The 22,280-nt window shown below is 39.2% G+C and overlaps 1 protein-coding gene across 6 annotated transcripts in view; it reads left to right on the top strand.

Annotated features, from left to right (window-relative positions):
• nhlrc2 (NHL repeat containing 2) overlaps window positions 1–22,280 on the top strand; it is a 92,761-nt gene that overhangs the window by 48,163 nt on the left and 22,318 nt on the right. For all 6 annotated transcript variants that reach the window (XM_087998870.1, XM_087998869.1, XM_043712792.2 and 3 more), the window contains one exon: window positions 8,056–8,284. In XM_087998870.1, the coding sequence (XP_087854996.1) occupies window positions 8,056–8,284 (229 nt within the window). The remainder of the gene's footprint in view (window positions 1–8,055; window positions 8,285–22,280) is intronic.

The following is a 22,280-nucleotide window of genomic DNA, read 5'->3' as shown; positions in this document are numbered from 1 at the left end:
TTCATCAATTAAACACCCTGTTCCCTTGCAACATTCTCCAATTGTAGTACTAAAGTGCATCTGTATTTCATAATTGGAAAAGAATGAAAGCCATGTAATTCAGATTGAATTTTTAAGAACCGTGTTATTTACAAAAGTACAAAGAAAATTACAGCACAGGAACAGGCACTTTGGCCCTCCAAGCTTGTGCCAATCCAGATCCTCTATCTAAACCTGTTGCCTATTTGCCAAGGATCTGTATCCCTCTGCTCCCTGCCCATTCATGTAGTTGTCTAGATACATCTTAAATGCCACCTCTGCTGGCAACACATTCCAGGCATCCACCACCCTCTGCGTAAAGAATTTTCCACATATATTTCCTTTAAACTTTTCCATCTCACCTTGAACTTGTGACCCCTAGTAATTGAGTCCCCCACTCTGGGGGGAAAAAAAGCTTCTTGCTATCCACCCTGTCTATACATCTCATCAGGTTCCCCCTCAACCTCTGTCTTTCTAATGAAAATAATCCTAATCTACTCAATCTGTTTTGATAGCTAGCACCCTCCATACCAGGCTACATCCTTGGTGAACCTCCTCTGTACCCTCTCCAAAGCATCAAGATCCTTCTGGTAATGTCGCAACCAGAACTGTATGCAGTATTCCAAATGTGGCCGAACCAAAGTCCTATATAACTGTAACATGACCTGCCAACTCTTGTACTCAATACCCCATCCAATGAAGGAAAGCATGCCATTTGCTTTCTCGACCACTCTATCGACCTGTGTTGCCATCTTCAGGGTGCAATGTCATATTCATCGTCTTCAGTAAGGCATTTGATAAGGCTCTCCATGGTAGGCTGATGGAGAAAGTGAAGTCGCATGGGGTCCAGAGTGTACAAGCTAGATGGATATAAAATTGGCTGGACAACAGGAGACAGAATGTAGTAGTGGAAGGGAGTTTCTCAAAATGGAGAACTGTGACCAGTGAACACTCAGATCTCCTTGTACATTAATGTTCCCCAGAGCTTTTCCATTTACCGCATATTTCAGTCTAGAATTGGATCTTCCAAAATGCATCACCTCGCATTTGCCTGGATTGAACTTTATCTGCCATTTCTCCATCCAACTCGCCAATCTATCTATATATATTACAGTCTCCTTCAGTATCTGCGATTCCACCAATCTTCGTGTCATCGACAAACTTGCTAATCAGATCACCGATACTTTCCTTTAGATTATTTATGTATATCATAAACAAAAGTGGTCGTAGCGCGGATCCCTATGGAACACCACTGGTCACAGTTCTCCATTTTGAGAAACTCCCTTCCACTACTACATTCTGTCTCCTGTTGTCCAGCCAATTTTATATCCATCTAGCTTGTACACTCTGGACCCCATGCGACTTCACTTTCTCCATCAGCCTACCATGGAGAGCCTTATCAAATGCCTTACTGAAGACGATGAATATGACATCTACAACCCTTCCCTTATCAATCAACTTTGTCACTTCCTCAAAGAATTTTGTTAAGTTGATAAGACATGACCTTCCCTGCACCAAACCATGCTACCTATCACTGATAAGTCCATTTTCTTCCAAATGTATATAGATCCTCTCCCTCAGTATCTTCTTCAGCAGTTTCCTTACCAGTGACGTCAGGCTAACCAGTCTATAATTACCTGGATTATCTTTGCTACCCGTATTAGACAAGTGGACAATATTAGTAATTCTCCAGTCCTCCAGGACCCCACCCATGATCAAGGTTGCTCCAAAGATATCTATTAAGGCCCCAGCTATTTCCTCTCTCGCTTCCCTCAGTAACCTGGGATAGATCCCATCCAGACCTGGGGACTTGTTCACCTTTAACTCCTTTTAGAATACCCAACACGTCCTTTCTCCTTATGCTGACTTGACCTAGAGTAATCAAATGTCTATCCCCAACCTCAACATCATGTCCCTCTCCTCGGTGAATACCGATGCAAAATACTCATTAAGAATCCCACCTGTTTTCTCTGACTCCATGCATAACTTTCCTCTTTTGTCCTTGAATGGGCAAACCCTTTCTCTCATTACCCTCTTGCTCCTTATATATGAATAAAAGGCTTTGGGATTTTCCTTAATCCTGTTTGCTAAAGATATTTCATGACCCCTATTAGACCTCTTAATTCCTCGTTTTAAATTGGGCCTGCTTTTGCGCTATTCTTCCGAAGGTTCATCTGTTTTCAGTTGCCTAGCCTAAGTATGCTTGCTTTTACAACTTCACAATTTCACCTGTCATCCATGGGTTCCCTAATCTTGCCATCTCTATCCCCCATTTTCACAGGGACATGTCTGTCTTGCACTTTAATCAACCTCTCTTTAAAGGCCTCCCACATATCAAATGTGGATTTACCCTCAAACAGCTGCTCCCAATCCACATTCCCCAGCCCCTGCTGAATTTTGATATAGTTGGCCTTCCCCCAATTTAGCACTCTTCCTTTAGGACCACAGTCATCTTTGTCCATGAGTATTCTAAAACTTACGGAATTGTGATCACTATTTCCAAAGTAATCCCTTACTGAAACTTCAACCACCTAGCCGGGCTCATTCCCCAACACCTGTATGGCCCCTTCCCGAGTTGGACTATTTACATACTGCTTTATAAAAACCTTCCTGGCTGCTTCTTACAAATTCTGCTCCATCTAAACCTCTAACACTAACTGAATCCCAGTCAATGTTGGGAAAATTAAAATCTCCCTGTTGCTCCTACATCTTTCCATAATCTGTCTTATATATTTGTACCTCCATCTCACACTTGCTTTTGGGAGGCCTGTTGTACAGCCGCAACATTGTTACCACACCATTCCTATTTCTGAGCTTTGCCCATATTGCCTCACTGCTAAGAGTACTTCATAGTGCCGTCCTTCAGCACAACTGTGATATCCTCTCTGACCAGTAATACAACTCCTCCACCCCTTTTACCTCCCTCTGTATCCCGCCTGAAGCATCTATACCCTTCCCTTAACCAAGTCTCAGTAATAGCAATAACATCATACCCCCAAGGTACTAATTCAAGCCCTAAGTTCATCTGCCTTATCTACTACACTTCTCATATTAAAACAAATGCACCTCAGATCACTTACCCTTTACTTTCATCCTCTGATCCCTGCCTCGTCTTCCCCTTAGTCATGCTGACTTCATTATCTAGTTCCTTACAGGCTTTAGTTACTACCTTCTTACTGTCCACTAACATCCTCATTTAGTTCCCATCCCCCTGCTACATTAGTTTAAATCCTTCCCAATACCTTATCGATAAGAAAAGGATTCTGCTCAAAAAAACGTACAGTCTGTCGTCTTGGATCAGTGATCTGTTTGACTAACTGTGAAATTTATATATCATAAGTAAGAATTTGAAAAAAAAGAGGGTGAAATTTTCCCATTTGTAGGTAATGTTTTGTTAAGTGAGATTCACAGTGCCATGGTTTGGATTGATTTTTCTGTTGCAATCTTCCACTTCTCATCTCATTAACTCAGATGTGTTGGGTACCTTTCGTGGGAAAATTGCATAGCTGGAGGGGCGGGGGGGGAGATTCTCACCACTGTTAGGAATTTCTGGTTTTCATACCTCTGGTGCCATTTTCAAATCCCAGCTACACATCAGTTCAGCAGCTGCAAGATAGAAAGGAGCTCTCACACTTTGGTGTTCATCTAACATTCAACATATAGCCCATTAGAAAGGAAAGTTGCTGCCTGCCCGGCCGAAAGGGATCCTGACATGCAGATGGCTGGACTGATAAAGAGGAGTTTCTGGATTAGTGGTGCTGGAAGAGCACAGCAGTTCAGGCAGCATCCAAGGAGCTTCGAAATCGACCTTTCGGCTTTTGCCCGAAACATCGATTTCGAAGCTCCTTGGATGCTGCCTGAACTGCTGTGCTCTTCCAGCACCACTAATCCAGACTCTGGTTTCCAGCATCTGCAGTCATTGTTTTTACCTTGATAAAGAGGAGCACAGTACTTTTTCCTACTGATATATCCGCCCCTTTTGTTTTGCTAAATGCACTCCCACCATCACAAGTAGCCTCTCTATCTCTGTCTGCAATAAAAAGCAATTTAAGCCACAGAGGATGGCAACCTGTAACTTAGCTCTAAAGATTGTTTGCACAATGAAAGTAATGCGGGCCACTGAGATTAGCAGCCTGTAGGTCAGTACTGAAGCTAGTGAATGTGCCTTAAAGTGATGTGAAGTGTGCAAAGGCTGGCCCAGGTTAGCAATAAACTGAAAAAGTACTAACTAAACAAACTAAGTGCACTAAGATGCTTCCCATGCACATGCATGAGATGCATCAATGTCCCTGCACAGAAAACAACCTGAAAGAAGCATGTAAGTCATTGGATGTTTCTGAGCTCCAAAGTGAAGTGTTAATGGTTGAAGTGATGTCTGATATAGACAGGCTGGAGGCTGGAAGAACACAGCAAGCCAGACAGCATCAGGAGGTGGAAAAGTCAACCTTTCTAATGTAACCCTTCTTCAGGACTGGGGTGCACGTAGGGGGAGCTGCAGATAAAGGGGGTGGTGGGGACAGGGTCATGAAGTGAGGATAGGTGAAGACAGGTAGAGGGTACGACTTGGTTAATGGGAGGAATTAATCTTGTTGGTAGGGCAGGGAGGAGTGGTTGAGTTGGGGAGGATCTGGGAAGGGAGGTTATTTGAAATCTGAGAACTCAATGTTGAGTCCTCCAGGCTGTAGGTTGCCCAGGCGGAAGACAAAGGTGTTGGAACATAGAACATAGAACAGTACAGCACAGAACAGGCCCTTCAGCCCACGATGTTGTGCCGACCATTGATCCTCATGTAAGGTAAACCTAATGTATGAACCCTCAAGTTTCTGTGAACATATGCATGGCCAGCAGTCTCTTAAATATCCCCAATGACCTCGCTTCCACAACTGCTGCTGGCAACGCATTCCATGCTCCCACAACTCTCTGCGCAAAGAACCCACTTCTGACATCCCCTCTATACATTCCGACAAACAGCTTAAAACTATGATCCCTCATTTTAACAATTTCTGCCCTGGGAAAAAGTCTCTGGCTATCAACTCTATCTATGCCTCTCATTACCTTGTACACCTCAGTTAGGTTCCCTCTCTTCCTTCTTTTTTCCAATGAAACATGTCCGAGCTCAGTCAACCTCTCTTCGTAAGATAAGCCCTCCATTGCAGGCAGCATCCTGGTAAACCTCCTCTGAACCCTCTCCAAAGCATCCACATCTTTCCTATAATAGGGCGACCAGAACTGTTCCTCCAATTTGCAGTGTGGTTCATTGTGGCAATGGAATAGGCCAAGGATGGTCATATCGGAAAGGGAGTGGTTAGGGGAATTGAAACGGGCGGTGACTGTGGGGTCTGGTCGGCCCCTGTGGGCTCAGCTACGATGCTCAGCCAAACAGCATAATGACGTGGTGAGGCTGGTAGTTTGCAGAGTTGCATGGACAAAGGGTGATGAGGGTGGGTGGCCTTGGAGCATGCAGAGACTTTGTTCTGTTCTCTGAAAGAAAAATTAGAGACACCTGTGATGGGCACTGGGCTAGCTGCAACTGCCCAGTATTTGTTCTTCTTTGCTTGTCGGGAATTTGCACTGGCTAGTATCTTAATGAAGGAGAGGGGAATACTCATGGTGTATTAGTGGGGAGTGTTGGGGCTTGAATGAGATGAAAAAATAATAATAACATACTCAAAATCACTCAGTGGTAAGATTCAGAAATCGCCATTTAAGCCCCAACAGAAAAATCAGGAAAAATGATTCTCAATGTCATCTGTCAGATTTCTCACTCTTTCTGCATTACCTTCCTTGCCATTATTCACACCACACTGGGGAGGGGAAATTCCAGCCAAATGTTTCATTGCTCAATAAATGTTGCCTGAAATAAAATTTGGAATTATTTTGTGACTGACATCATGGATGCATTTGAAAAATAACTACTACTTTGTAGTTACATTAAACCTAGAACATGACCAAAGACCATTCTCATTTAGATCATTTCAGCTATTATAACAGGAATGGGTTAATTGGTGTAGCAGTGTATTTATATCTGCTCAGTGTCAGTAAATGTAAACAAAGCTTCACAAGCATGTCCTAGTGGAAACAATCCATACAATTTAAATCTCTAGGCCATGAGTTGTTGTCGGAACAAATCCAAAGTCATCTACAGTTAACAAGACTTGCCCTTACACATTTAAGTGAATTTTTTACATAGCATATTTTTGAAAGTTGATGATGGCACAGGAAAGGAAGCCAGGCATGTGAAACCGGTGTGAACAGAGCATAACATTGCTATCACTTTAATCAATCAAATTAAAGTATTGTGACATGAATAGTGCAAGGACTTAGAAGTGAGTGAATTCAAAACCAACTCAAGCAAAGAAAGATTGTTTTATGACCAAAAGGAAAAGTTTTATGTTCGTGAAATCTTCAACAATAGTTCATACATGAAGAAATGAAACATACTTGTAATAATTAATTTTCAGTGCTAAAGATCTTAATTGATGTAATTAGCACTAGCCTAAGCAGTGTTTTTTAAACAAAAGGCAACTGGACTGGAATGAATAAGATATAAATTTCAGTGGTAGATTAGGTTCATCAAACATGCAAATACAACTAATTCACAATGATGAAGCAGGTAGCATGATGCAAGTTTCTTGAAGGTAATTGCACACATCTTGGACAACATCTGGTTATCCATGTATAATAATACATCCATCCTCTGCTTGAATTTGTTGTACATTAACACATAAATAGCACTGAGCAGCATCAGTTTCATAACCAATGGCCTAGTGGTATTATCACTGGACTATTAATCAGAAACTCAGGTAATGTCCTGGAGACACAGGTTTGAATCTTGCCATGGCAGCTGGTTAAATTTGAATTCAATAAATATCTGGAGTTAAAGAGTCTAATGATGACCATGAATCCATTGTCGATTGTTAGAAAAACCCATCTGATTCACTAATGTCCTTTAGGGAAGGAAACTGCCATCTTTGCCTGGTGTGGCCTCATGTGACTCCAGACCCATAGCAATGTGGTTGACTCTTAACTGCCCTCTGGGCAATGAGGGACAGGCAATAAATGCTGGCCTAACCAGCAACACCCTCATCCCATGATTTTTTTAAAATTGCCAGTAGATTTTAACCCAATGTCTCCTTGACATGGAATAGTAGAAGGAGGAAGAGTTTTAGGCTGACTGAAATGATATATTCCACTAGTATGCCAGCCGTAAAACCTACAATTTATTCCTTACGTCAATGAATTTTAATAAGGGAATACAAGAAATTATAGATTTAATTATCCATGAGTTAGGAAAATAATGTGTAGAGTATTTCGATACAGATTTCCATTGAAGTTTAAAAATGAAAGAAAATCTTATGAGCTTGTGCATCCTTTTTCTTTTGCGGAATAATTAAGGCATTAGTATATTTGTTGACTACTGAAACTGGCCATGGGTAATGATGATTAATATGTTAAGAATATAATCAATCTGCTTGGCCTCTGATTCAAAACATTTGAATGTGATCTGGTACAAAAACAGATTTTATGATTGTGTTCAAGTCAGGATTTTGTGCAACACTGGGGATCTCAGATGCGACTTTTCTCCACTGCCATGAACCACTACGGTTTCTAAACCAAAAATAATATCTGAAAGTAGCCACATTGTTCTCTGGCTGCTGCCAAATCTGCTTAGGCACATTGCAGGCAGTGGCACAGCCTGAAAAATACTGGGTAATATAGCTTCCAAAGTGGTGGTGTTTTTGCAAAAAGAACAAGTTGATATGTTGTTCTATCTGAACAGGATCCAGTTATTTTGAAGAGATTATGCAGTTTATAATTTGGATTGGACCATATTCAAAAATTTACAATAACGTGAAGTTTGTAACCAGTTGAAATATTGCAGTAGTACTTTCATATCTTGGTACACTTACAAAATTTTTGAAGAGAAAATGTTTCTGAAATTGTTTCATTCATTTTTTAAGACAAAGTATAGCTAAAAGTACAACTTCAAAATTTATGTTAGTGTTACAAACGTGTGTATGTATATGTTTCTCCTAGTGAGTATAAAAAGGGAACATGCATTCGTTTTGCTGGGAGTGGGAATGAGGAAAATCGAAACAATTCCTATCCTCACAAAGCAGGATTTGCTCAACCATCAGGTCTATCTGTAGCTCTTCCAGAATGGAATTGCCTTTTCATTTCTGACAGTGAGAGTAGCACAATCCGCTCTGTATCCCTGAAGAATGGTGCTGTAAAAAATCTTGTGGGAGGAGAAAGGGATCCTCTGGTAAGTAAGATCTTTCATGTTTTAAATGAGCTTTGGTTGAGTAAATTTGTCATCTTCAATGGTACAAACTATTAGTTACTAAACCCAGTTATAGGAATTAAATACATAGCAGCAGCATCTCAGAACATATGCAGTTGATTGAAGAAGATAACATTTTAGAAAGTTCAGTAGCACCACTTATGTTTGAATACTATTTTAATATGTGACCAGCAAGTTGTAAAAATTCTTTCAGTTGTTAGAAATAAATGGCTGATGAGGCCCAGCCGAGTTGCTATGCACATTTCATTTTTCAGGTAGTTGCTACTATCCAAATTTACTTAAATGGAAGAAAAAAAAATGGTAGTAAATACAGTGGGACTTTTAAAAATGGGTTTTATGTAATTTTTTTCCTGTGTTAGCTGCAAGAATGTTATAATGAAGTACAGGCCATTCTGTTTTAAAGCACATTTCGTTAGCACGAATTAGCTGTAATACAATTGACAAATTGTGGACATTGTTTGGATAATGCAAGTGTTCGACTGACCGGATATAGCCATTTTCTATTCGTGATCTTCTACAGTGTGATTTTCTATAGCGATTTTCCATAGTGCGATTTTCTATAGCGCGACGTCGCAGAGGATCACATCCGTCACCTTATAGCAGAATGACCTGTAGATTATAGAATCTCAGAGTGTTCAAATATGTACAAACTCATTTGTTTCTGTTTTATCAAACTATATTATGCTATACAGCATGAGTTTAAAGTATTCAGATTAAGAGTAAATGGAGCTTGATTTGGTATGTAAAATTATGTAACACTTCCCAATATTTATTTGAATTCTGAACAGTTGTCACAGATGTGTGCCATAAATAAAAGCTTTTCTGGTTAGAAAACAAAAAGCTCAAACATATTAAGTTATGTTACACTCCATGAATGTAGTCCAGATTTGAAATATGCATTTTGATATTGATGTGCACATATGCTATATGCATGTGTCTATTTATTGAAGCTTGCATCTTGCTTGTCCATGTCCATTATGTGATAGTTTGGATGTGGCACTTGACATGCTAATTTCGTGCAACCTGTTTATAAATGAGCAACAAATCACATTTGCACAACAGCAGGGAGCAGAGCTCATAAAATACCAGTAACTACTAATGATTTACAAATCAAGCATGAGTAGTGAAAACTTCAACTAATTAGTAAGAGTTATTTAGCCAACTAAATTGCTGAAAATTATTGGCAAGTTGGTTTGAATTACCATATTAAATTTTGTCCAAAATTCAATTTTACTGCTAAACATAAACTCATAAAATTTAAATTATTATTTTAAAAGTATTTATTCTTATCCAACCAAAATTTTCAGCATGAAATGACTTGCCACAACTGTTGAATACTTGGCTAGAGATTAAACCGTTGCTCGGACTTTGCACTGATCAAACCAGATGCTCAACCTGAGCTCTCAATGTTATCCAGTCGGCTAATGCTTAGACTACACCACATGAAACAAGGAAGAGTCCACACTCTACATTTTGTAAAGTCTGTATCTTTTTTATTGTTTGTATTTTTGATTGAGGACTGAAATGAAGAAAGCACTGTTTTACTAACCAAGACAATGGAAGAGATTGCTGCACTTTTCAAAACAAGCTACCAACGCTTATTGTCAGTGTTATCTACATTGCTGCTTGTTCAAGCAGTGGAGTTGAGGTCACTCCAAAAAGCTAGAGCCAAGGGGTGTATATGAAAGGAGATTTGGTCAGCAACAAGTAAATGATTGGTCTGTGGAGTGATGACGGTTATCAATAACAAAGGCCTTCTGCCTTCCCTGCTATGCCTTGCCTTGCTTTTTGCACTATATCCCCTCAGCTAGAGCTTCAAGGCTCCTAGTATTTCTGTCTTGCTTTTTTAGCACAGATATGCAGCCAGGCAAATTCTCTTGTTTGTCAACAGTCATCAGTTAAGGAAGTGGATATTTTTCTGTACATCATCATGCTGTCTCAATCTCACACCTGCACTATGTGCGTGAAGCATTAGTGACAAATGCACTGCTTTTCCTTCAGCCAAATGATCATGTCTCAACATAATCCTCAGTCATAACAAGGGAGGCATCCTTCAGTCTAGGGTCATGGGATCATACAATCCCTACAGCGTGGAAGCAAATTATTCGCCCTCAAATCCACAATACTCTGCGAAGAGAATCCTGCCCATCCCCAACCCCCTGCCCTGTAACTCTGTATTTCCCATGGCTAATTCTTTTAACCTACACATCTCTGGATACTGTGGAAAATCTTGCATGGCCAATCCACTTAACCTGCACATCTTTGGACTGTAGGAGGAAATGGAGCACCTGGAGGAAACCTGGGGAGAATGTCTTCATGGAGTTTGCACAGTTACTTGAGGCTGGAATTGAACCCAAGTGTTTGGGTCTGTGAGGCAGCAGTGCCACTTTTGCACATGGGTCTCAGCACAGTATGTCAAGTGCAGCCTCTGATATTATTCCAAGGTTAGTTTGCCATTTGGGACAGTCAGGGTCAACAACCTCTCCTCGTGTGGATGAAGAGCACCCCACCACCCATCTTGGCTCTTTTTCTCCCTATATTGGGCCTCTCTCTTCTCATGCAGGGTATTCCTTTAGATTGTGACAACTGTAGACCAGGCTGGCAGCATCTGTTTTGACAATCCAGAGGGAAGAGGGCAGTCTCCTTCACATCAACTCCTTGTCCTGGTCCCTGTCAGTAAAGTGAAGTGCCAGTTTTCCTCTGTCAGGTGTGTTTGAGGCAATTCACACTGATCATGAAGAGCAGTGCTTCACTGGGTGCAAGGCTGGGCTTTAAAGAGTGTGGAGATCCGAGGAGTGGCAAGTATTTCCAACGATGAATGGGAAAATACAACAAGTGGACCACCATAGAGGTATGGTGCATTGGTAGTGAGATGAGTTTTAGAAAATAGTATTAAGAAACTTGATAACCTTTGTGGAGAGAAACAGTTCATGATACAAACGAAAATTGACACTAAACTGATTTCTGGTAAAATTCAATCCATTATCTCACGAAAGTAACACAAAATGCAAATGGCTATAGGCAAAACATTTTGCACATTTAAAACTCTTAAGATCACCGCAATTGTAAAAGTAAGGAGGAACTTTCACCAGCTTGATATGTTATCGAGTCGCAGTCACATAGCATGGAAACAGATCCTTTGGTCCAACTCGTCTGCACCAACCAGTTATTCCAACCTGACCTAGTCCCATTTGCTAGCAATTGGCCCATATTCCTCTAAATCCATCTGATTCCTATAACAATCCAGATGCCTTTTAAATGTTGTCATTGTCCTTGCCTCCACCACTTCCTCTGGCAGCTCATTCCATATACGCACCACGCTTTGCATGAAAATGTTACCCCTCTGGTCCTTATGCCTTCTAGTTTTGGATTCCCTCAGCCTAGGAAAAAGGCCTTGGCTTTTCACCCTATCTATGTCCCTCATGATTTTATAAACCTCTGTGAGGTTACCCCTCAGCTTCTGACTCTCCAGGGGGAAAAAGCCTCAGCCTAATCAGCCTGTCCATATAACTCAAACACTCCAGTCCCAGCAACATCCTTATGCATTTTTTCTGCACCCTGTCAAGTTTTAAAACATTCTTCCAATAGAAGGTTGATTAGAATTGATTACTGTATTTTAAAAGTGGCCTCACTGATGTCCTATACAGCCACAACATGACATCCCAACTTGGATACACAATGCTCTGACCAATAAAAGTAAACGTGCCAAATGCAGCCTTCATCACCCGATCTACCTGTGACTCCAATTTCGATGAACTATGCACCTACACCCCTAGATCTCTTTGTTTGACAACATTCCCAGGGACCTGCCATTATTTGTACATGTCGTATCGTGGTTTGTCTTAGCAAAATGCAACACTACATTTATCTAAATTAAACTCTATCTGCCACACCTCAGCCCATAGGCCTATCTGATCATGGGCCTTTTGTACTCTGAGATAATCTTCTTCACTGTCCACTACACCATCTATTTTTGTGTCACATGCAAGCTTACTTATTATACGTCCTACATTCTCATCCAAATAAGTGATGAAAAGCAGTGAACGTACCACCAATCCTTGTGGCACACTGCTGGTCACAGGCTCTAGTCCGAAAAGTACCTCTCTACCACCACCCTCTGTCTCTTACCTTCAAGCCAATTTTGTATCCAATTTGCTTGTTCTCCCTGAATCCCATGTGATCTAACCTTACAAACCAGTCTACCATGCGGAATCTTGTCGAACACTTGGCTGAAGTCCATATAGATAATGTCTCCCACTCTGCCTTCATCAATCTTCTTTGTTACCTCATTTTAAAAAACTCAGTCGAGTCAGCAAGGCATGATTCCTCACTCACAAAGCCATGTTGACCCTCCCTAATCAGTGCTTGCCTTTTCAAATTCATGTAAATTTTGTCCCTCAGAACTCCCTCCAACAACTTACCCATCACCGACGCATGGCTCACCAGTCAATAGTTCCTGGACTTTTCTTTACAGCCTTTCTTAAATAATGGTACTACATTACCAATCTCCAGTCTTTTGGCACCTCACCCGTGGCTGTCAGTGATACAAGTATCTCAGCAAGGGGCCCAGCAATCTTTTTCCTAGCTTCCCACAAAGTTTTGGGAAACACCTGATCAAGTCCCGGGCATTTATCTAACCTTATGCATTTTTAAGACCTCCAGCATTTCCTCTTCTGTTATATGAACTCCTTTCAAATTTTATGTTTATTTGTGATTTGGCTATTGCTGTAGTAATTACTTTGGAAATGGAAATTAAATAATGAAAGATGTATACAATTTTAATATAGTATTTGTGAAGAAACATTCAACGTCAAATACCATTGATCATTCAAATATCACATAAAATGGGCATTAATAAATTAAAAATAAAATGTTGCATCATTTTTTTAATTAGTGCAATGTGTTGTGGTTCTGTTCGCCGAGCTGGAAGTTTTTGTTGCAAATGTTTCGTCCCCTGGCGAGGCGACATCATCAGTGCTTGGGAGCTTCCTGAGAAGCGCTTCTTTGATGTTTCCTCCGGTGTTTATAGTGGTCTGTCCCTGCCGCTTCCGGTTGTCAGTTTCAGCTGTCCGCTGTAGTGGTTGGTATATTGGGTCCAGGTCGATGTGTTTGTTGATGGAGTTTGTGGATGAATGCCATGCCTCTAGGAATTCCCTGGCTGTTCTCTGTCTGGCTTGCCCTATGATAGTAGTGTTGTCCCAGTCGAATTCATGTTGCTTGTTGTCTGCGTGTGTGGCTACTAAGGATAGCTGGTCGTGTCGTTTCGTGGCTAGTTGATGTTCATGTATGCGGATTGTTAGCTGTCTTCCTGTTTGTCCTATATAGTGTTTTGTGCAGTCCTTGTACACTAGTACAAGTAGTGTACAAGGACTGCACAAAACACTATATAGGACAAACAGGAAGACAGCTAACAATCCGCATACATGAACATCAACTAGCCACGAAACGACACGACCAGCTATCCTTAGTAGCCACACACGCAGACAACAAGCAACATGAATTCGACTGGGACAACACTACTATCATAGGGCAAGCCAGACAGAGAACAGCCAGGGAATTCCTAGAGGCATGGCATTCATCCACAAACTCCATCAACAAACACATCGACCTGGACCCAATATACCAACCACTACAGCGGACAGCTGAAACTGACAACCGGAAGCGGCAGGGACAGACCACTATAAACACCGGAGGAAACATCAAAGAAGCGCTTCTCAGGAAGCTCCCAAGCACTGATGATGTCGCCTAGCCAGGGGACAAAACGTTTGCAACAAAAACTTCCAGCTCGGCAAACAGAACCACAACAACGAGCACCCGAGCTACAAATCTTCGCACAAACTTTAATGCAATGTGTGTGTCATTCCCAAGGCCACAATCATTGCCCATCCTAATTGCCCTTGAGATGGTGGTGAGCTGTCTCCTTGACAACTAAATAACTTGCTGCTAGGCCATTTCAGGGAACTATAGACCAATGAGTCTTGCGTCACTAGTGGGTACTTTGTTGGAGGGGATTCTGAGGGACCGGATTTATATGCATTTGGAAAGGCAAACACAAATTAAGGATAGTCAACCACAATGCAGTGGAATCATAATGGACCAGACCCATCACATGGACTGTAGATTTCCTTCTCAAATAGATATTTGTGTACCAAATGAATATTTACAGTGATGTGGTAGTTACATGGTCTGCATCATTCATACTAGCTTTCTACTTGAAATGTATTTCATCAACTGTAGTTGAATTGTCCAGCTGCAAATGAAGGGATTTGAACTTACTTTTGAATCTTAAGTCCAGTCCTTGGATTTTAATTTGCTCTTTCAATGTAAAACAAATCAAAACTCTGCTTACATAAGAAAATTGCATCATATTATGAGGTCATGCTTCATGCTTTTATATTTGATGTTCTCCAGTGGTGTGTATCTGACATACTTTCACGTAAACATGATCAGCAATGAAACTTCTGTAAGATTATGAGAGTACTTGGCAATAGGCAAGCAATAAACATGCAGTCTAGCAGTAATATGTAACATACACACATGGCAGTTAGTAATTAGCATTGATGAATACATACTGAGCCAGCTTAATTAAACTATGCTGTCATTTTCCTTATACCATCTTTTATACCACTTGTGGGAAATGAGTAACAGTGTGACTGTGGCTGTTTTCTTGTATCTTTCCATGCATAAGTTACTGGTATCAGTGGTAACCAAAAACATTAGGATTTTAGCATGTTGGAAAATAAAGTTTGCAGAATGTTAACCTGAGTGCTAAACTGTTAGGACTGAAGCAATCATTCTCTTGAAGATTTAGTTAGTAGACCATTTTGCAAAACAGCTTTACATGTTCCACATCCTCCAGGAAACAGTTGTGTCGGGCCCAAAATCCTTTTAAGAAACCTAGTTATGCACTTCATTAGTAATTATCCTTTATTCTACTTCAGTTAATGTCTTGTTTGAACATGTTCCTGTTTTTTATCAGTGGCAGCAGTCTCAACTGTCTGTACACATTGAACAAGCAAAGACATCTGCATGTATAGCTTTGTTTAGACAATTAGTTAATCAAAACCTCTTATCAGAAACTTGTATATGTGGGCACCTGAGCCTTGCTTGCAAAGAGAAAGTGCTAGCACGTTAAAAAAAAAAGTATTCTTGTAGTATTTAAGACACAGGGTAATATTTTGTGTGGAGAAGCATTTCAGATGCTGCTGATTGATTTCTAAATTTTGACATTTTGTGTAATTATTTCAAATTCATTATTTCAATATGCTAATTTTCTTTAATAACCCAGGCTTTTAGAGACTGGATTTCTTCATAGATTAAGACAAATCCCGGCCATCGAACACAAGTAAGCTTAAATATCCACCTGTTTCTGACTGCTAAATGATCAGATTTGCTCCCACCAGAACACTTCAGCATCACTAAATTCAAATGTGTTGCTTCAGTGAAAGATGCATATTGTTGTTGCCTATGGCTGAATATGACAAAGTAGTTATTAGGGATTTTGTTTTTAACTGACACAGACATTCAAAGGAAATTTTAGCTGATGTAACATTTCATATAGTTCAAATCATGGCCTTCACAGCCAGACAACAAAATGCCTCTGAGTCTTCGTAAACTGGGACTAGAATGCAAGCAGTAAGATTCTGATAAGGCAGCTCAAATGAAAACCATCTGATTTGAAACTTCCGATTTTTATATGAAATAGAAAGGAAAAGCTTGACCTACCTAGATGAGGCTTTTAAAATAATTATAATTACATATTAGAGTAGACACATATTCATATAAGAATGAGTTTAAATTTATTAGATATTGGGGAATTAAATTTATGAAGGCAGTTAGCCATGAATGCAGACATTAGTTTCAATGAATACCTTGAAAATGTTTTCATTCTTAGCAAGGTTAGAACAACAAAAAAGTATAAACAAGATAACTTCATATGAGTACCAAGAAATAATATGGCAAAAGGGGCAGAAATAATTTTGAAATAGGTCACTATAACCTTGAGAGAATAAATAATTTTTACTTTGCAAGTCGGATAAGAGGGAAGCTGTTAACAAAATTGTTAGCTTTGTCACAGAATCATACTAGGTTTAACTATGTATAGCTTTATATTAGAGTTGATACTACAAATATTATAACAATGTTAGAAATAAACATCCTTTTTAATCTTCTGGACTAAGATCAGCAAGGGATGTAAATTGCATATCTGAAAAGTCAACAGTAATAAGCAAGTATATGATACAGCTGGCAAAAGTCTGGGAAGCGACATAACAATCGGTGTTGGAATGTGGTCAATAATCATAGTAGCCCAAGGATAGGTGATAGGGTGTCTGGCAAACATCATGAGATGATGGGAGGACCATGAAGTTGTCCATCATTGATCGTGTATTCATAGGATTGGATGTGTAGGTCAGAGGGGATGTGGCAAACACTGATGTTAATATTGCATGTAACCATTTTAATGCGGTATGTCTAAATATCCTGTACTTCATTGGAAAGGTAGAGTGTCACTAACCTCCAACCTGAGTTAGGCCCCATATGAAAGCCAGATCTCGAATGGTCTCAGGCCCCTCCCACGTGGTATAGGGGCTCCAAATATAGATTGGTTTGTGCGAAACTCAGTCCTCTTTAAAACCCCTCTCCAACAATTGGAGTTGTGAGCAGGGTATTGCAGTGTTCTGCTATCAACTGTGTGGTCTCTAATTGTGTGAGTATGTTTGATATTGCAACTTTTTTAGTGGACAAACCAGCTAGTTGATCCCAGCTATAAATTATGGTACTAAAAGAACTAAGGAAGAAAAGGGAATCTTGCTGTATATGGTGGTCATTCGATCGGCCCTAGTTCACCCTGGGGACAGTAAAGAACCCCATGTTAAACAAGGAGAGGACAAGCCCTAGTTCATCTTGGGGACAGTAAAGAGCCCCACACTTGAACAGGGAAAGAAAACAATGTCAAATGGGGTCTGGAGGGATCCGAAGTCATGACTATAGTCGACCAAACATACAAAACAATTGACCAAATGTTCAAAACTAATTGGAACCCCATAAATCCAAGTGGTTTGTAAAGAAAGTGATTTTAAAAAAAGGAAACAAAGAAAACAAGGCAGTTTGAGCTCATGTAAAATTAATAAAACATCTGAATCATTTTAGAGAGAAACAAATGAGTCCAAAGTGATGCCATCTGAGGCAGTATTGGCAGCCCCTGAACCAAGTGGAATAATTAAAGGAGCGATACGGAGGTAAACTCCCTTATTGTGACTGTGTGTTAAAGCTGCTGGTTCTGGAATATGAAAAAGTGGATGTAAAACTAGTTGTGTATCTAATGCTCACTACAAGCAAAGTAGAAAGTTAAAAACTGAGATTGGAAGAAAGTAAGAAAGTGTTCATAGTTGTAGGACAGAGCGAGACCAGTTTTGGTGTTATGGTCCCTGTTGACTCATGCTGGTCTGATTCGTGTCCTTTTTCATTTATTAGCTGTTAAATGTTGTCTTGTGTAATTTGTGTTTTCACTCCCTAGAGCTTGAAATCTGGGGATACTTTGACGATGACGATGTAAAAGTGTAGTGTGTATGTGTGTTCTTATCAGTTTGAAACATGTATAGTTACAGTGAGGACCCTTATAAGGAACTATCAGTGGTTGCATAAAAGAGAGGCCTTTTATAAATTGATTTCAAATTTGTTTCTCAGAGGCTTGTTTTTAAAAATGGATCTTTTTGGAATCTTTTGAATAAAGCCAGTTGAAGGAGGAAAAATCAAGTGAGATAACTTATTTCCCCTTTCCTTAAAATACTGGTCAGGAAATGAAATTCCAAACATGATAATTCAAAGATTTGCTCATCTTAAATGTTGATTCGTGTGAATTATACTCTAACAATTGGGAAAACTGGAATTTCTGTAGAGAAGGAAGAGGGGCTGATGACATAACTACATACAAGAGGTTTCACTCTACCTCTTTAGATCAGCAGTAAGCTATCTGCACAAAGAATTTATATATTCCATATGTATAATTTTTATCGACAGAGGTACTTGGACTAATTAACCCATTCTTCTCAAAGTGGGATGGAAAGCTACTATTCTGTTTTTCAGATAACTGCAGATACAGAAAGTTTTTCCAATGGGCTTTGAATTTCTAAGTTTTGCTGCAGACTTACAACGTCGTAAAACAGTGATGGATGAGTCATCCTTAACCCATCAAGCCACTTGTGAACAACACACTTCAATGTCAGAGAACTACTATGAAAATATCAACTATATTGAGTATCAGACATTTCAAACCACTAAGCCTGGGCACATTTATGCATATCATAATAAGAAATTATATTAAGATTTACATGTCTAGCATTCTGAAGGGAATAATTACCTGAAATTTAAAAAGATTCTGGAAAATAATAAATACATGCACACCCGTCTAGGTAGTTTCAATGCACAGAAAACAAAATTGTTAGCGTCTTTGGAGGAGTAAATTAAATATTGAATTTGGACAAATTTACATAGATATGTTAAATATCCAGAGAGAGCTATCAAGTAACGTTTCATAAAAGAAGTCATTTATGAGAAAAAAATGAACAGTGGATGTTATTATCTGGAATCAAACAAAAATGTTTGACTTCTGTTTTAAGATATTATAAGAATATGTTTCCTTGGACTGCAAATCTCTCCAGGATTCCAGAATGTGATAGGATGGTGACTAGTTAAATTGCAAAATTGGATGAAAACAAGTGTTGAAAGAGTAGGGTAGTGGCAGAAGAAGCCAAACAAAATTATTATGAGTTATTACTGCAATTGGGGTTAATATACATTCTATTGAAAGGAAAGTTTTAGATGACAGAGCACTAAACTGATAGCTTTCTCTTAGTTAAAAACTGAAAGAACTGTGAATGCTGTAAATTAGAAACAAAAATTGCTGGAAAAGCTCAGCAGGTCTGGCAGCATCTGTGAAAAGAAATCAGAGTTAAAGTTTCAGGTTTGGTGACCCAAAACAGCAGCCTTCTCTTGGTGATGTTTGTGTCCTTGTCTTTCCTTTTAAGAGAATTGAATTTGATGATTGAGCCACCACCTGAGGCATTGGAGAGATAAGTAAAACTCACAGATCTTTTGATGAGAATGTGAGGCATAAAAATGAGTTACAGCATATAAATGTGCAAAGATATTCTGAGACTTGTCCAAAGTAGACTGGTAAAAAGGAGGGAAAATAAATGCACTGAAGAATGGGTTTCAATCATGTTCACCTACTTGAAAAGCAGTATGGCATGAAATGGTTATTGTAGCCAATAAAGTGAGAAAACGTCTTAATCTACAAGACAGTGGACGCCTACTCCCTAGAGAAACTGAACATAAAACAATTGGCATAGAGTAAAGAGTGGAATTGCGAGGAGAATTTAGATTTAAACAATCAAGGGCTTTAAGATTAGAACACTTAGTAAAAAGTATCCTTAGGGCAGATTCAGAAGAAAGAGAACTGGAGAGTTTTAAGTCCTTGTATGATGCTATTTTATTGTTATTGATCTGTGAATGGAGAACTGGAAGAAAGCAAACTAAATTAAGGAGCATAAATCTGAAAGAAAGTGCAAATGTAAACAATTTGAGCAGATCACCACAAACACCAAGGGGAGAGGAACAGAATGTCTGAGAGAAGTCGATGATGGAGAGTAATTGGCAGGATTGCTGAGAAACTATTGGAAGGAGATGGAGTTATTTATAGATGGATCTAGAAATTATTATAAGGGACCGCTCTGCATTGTGTGGGATGTGGTAGACATTGAGGGAGACTTGAAAGTAGGAGTACAGATCCCTCAAATTTACTCAGCCCTAGTAGCAGAATTAAAAGACCTGATGAAAGCATTGAAATTAGCCAGGGATGAGAGAGTTAACATATACACAACATGTAACCCTCTCATGAAGCCTATGATAGCCTGTACTCTGCGAGGGTGTATCACTTCATCCAGGGACCACATGCAACATGAAGAGAAGGTTAAAGATTTAGTGGAAACTGCAAAGCTCCCCAAACAAACTATAGTAATTAAAATTATGGAAAGCATTGTACCCAATATGAAGAAGAGCCTGTGATAAACCCAACATTGTGACTGAAAAAATTGGATACTCATATTGAAACTGGTGGTGAGAAAAATCAAAACATGTTTAACAGAAATCTGTGAACTGACAGCAGCAAAGACTGTCACCTTGTAAACCTTAAAAATATTATTGGCAGCATTCCTCCCCCCACCCCCACCGAGTTTCATCTCTGTGTACTGAGACAAAGCCAAGGTGTAATGTCACCTATGAGCCAGAAATTGTGGACAAAGGGGTACAGTTAGAGAAGAGATCAACTAGTTCCTTTTCCCCAAGTGAAGTTAAAGAAACCCACTGTGAAAATTGGATTGCTATCACAGAGAATTACCATAATAGTTAAAAAGAAGAACATTCTTTACATTTGACTGAAATCAGTACTAAAACAAGGAGTAGTCCAAAAGTATCATAAATTCAAGACTTTCAAATCTTATTTTATTGAATACTTTAAAAAGTCTTTTTTAAGCTGCCTGTAGAAAAGATGTTGTGGAAAAAGTGGTTTAGCTTGTTCTCAAAACAGATATATCTTTTTGGAAGACATCCAATTTGAACTCTGAATTTGGAATGAGAAATGTTTTGTCTGTGTACCTACTTAGAAAATGTTTTCTTTAAGACAATAGAAATTTAAAATGCAGTTTGAGATTATTAAAAGATTTTCTGACAGTTTTTAGAAAGTGAATTCATGAAAGTATGACATATGCCACCTTGGGACTTGGGCTCAGCCCCTTCTGAGACCAGCAGAGTTAATTCCCACTGGCAGTTTTAAATCTTCTCATACACCCCTTCTGTATGGTAAGATGTATTTCTGTGGATATTATTAACCCACTGCGCTTCTTCCAGTCTCAGTGGATTTTATGTTTGAATAGATTTCAAAAACATAACAAGGTAGCTGGAAATCTTGTGGAGGTAAAGTCTTTTCTGAAATTGGGATTGATAAAATTACTTGATACATGTTCAAATACGCAATGGGAAATTCAATTGAGTGTTAAACATCAAACAAATTTAAATTTTAAACAAGAGCCCAATGGAAACAGACTAGGTGGTGTTAATGTGTATCAGGAAAAGTTGTGATAGATTATTTTGGAAGAAATTAATTGAAGCCTGTTAGCCTAACAACACTGCAAGGGCTGTACATAAAAGAAACTTGAATCAGTTGTTGTTGAGTTTGAATTTAGAATAATTTTGAAAAGAGGAAAGTCAAGTATAACCTGACAAGTCGCATTTGAGAAAATTGTATGTATTTTTTCTAAGAAAGACCAAACAAGTGAAATTTGGTAATGCTTGAAATCACACAGTAATAATAATTATTGCCTGACCTGCTGTGGATTTCCAGTGCCACATTTCTTGACAATAATGATTGTTTGTCTCATTTAAAACTGTTATGAAAACATGCTTCTTTTGCTTAATACTCTGTACAGTAAGGTTTGTCCAGGGTTCCTGAATCATCATAATGGTAATTAATGGGGTATTTTTTAGAATAAAAGAATAGTAACAGGAAAAAAATAGTAACACTGCATCAAATGGATTTTGGAATGACTCACCTTGGGTGTAGTTAAATGGAATGTATCCAATGAAATCAAAGTGTAGATAGAATTAGATAACTAACAATATTCTCTTAGAGATCTGCATGGAAACTTCTTTATGCAGAGGGTGGTGGGTGCCTGGAATGCATTGCCAGCGGAGGTGGTAGAGGCGGCACGATAGCGTCATTTAAAAATGTATCTAGACAGATACATGAATGGGCAGGGAGCAGACGAATACAAATCCTTAGAAAATAGACGATAGAAGAGTTGGATCAGCGCAGGCTTGGAGGGCCAAAGGGCCTGTTCTTGTGATGTAATTTTCTTTGTTCTTTACATGTAAGTCCTGAGAGGTTTTTTTAAAGGAAACT

This window comes from Chiloscyllium plagiosum, unplaced genomic scaffold (assembly GCF_037043375.1).
Source record: "Chiloscyllium plagiosum isolate Xiang-an unplaced genomic scaffold, Cpla_swu_hap1 HiC_scaffold_22, whole genome shotgun sequence".
NCBI classification, from domain to species: Eukaryota; Metazoa; Chordata; class Chondrichthyes; order Orectolobiformes; family Hemiscylliidae; genus Chiloscyllium; species Chiloscyllium plagiosum.
The sequence above is the reverse complement of the archived record's forward strand: the minus strand, read 5'-3'. Positions and strand labels throughout refer to the sequence as shown.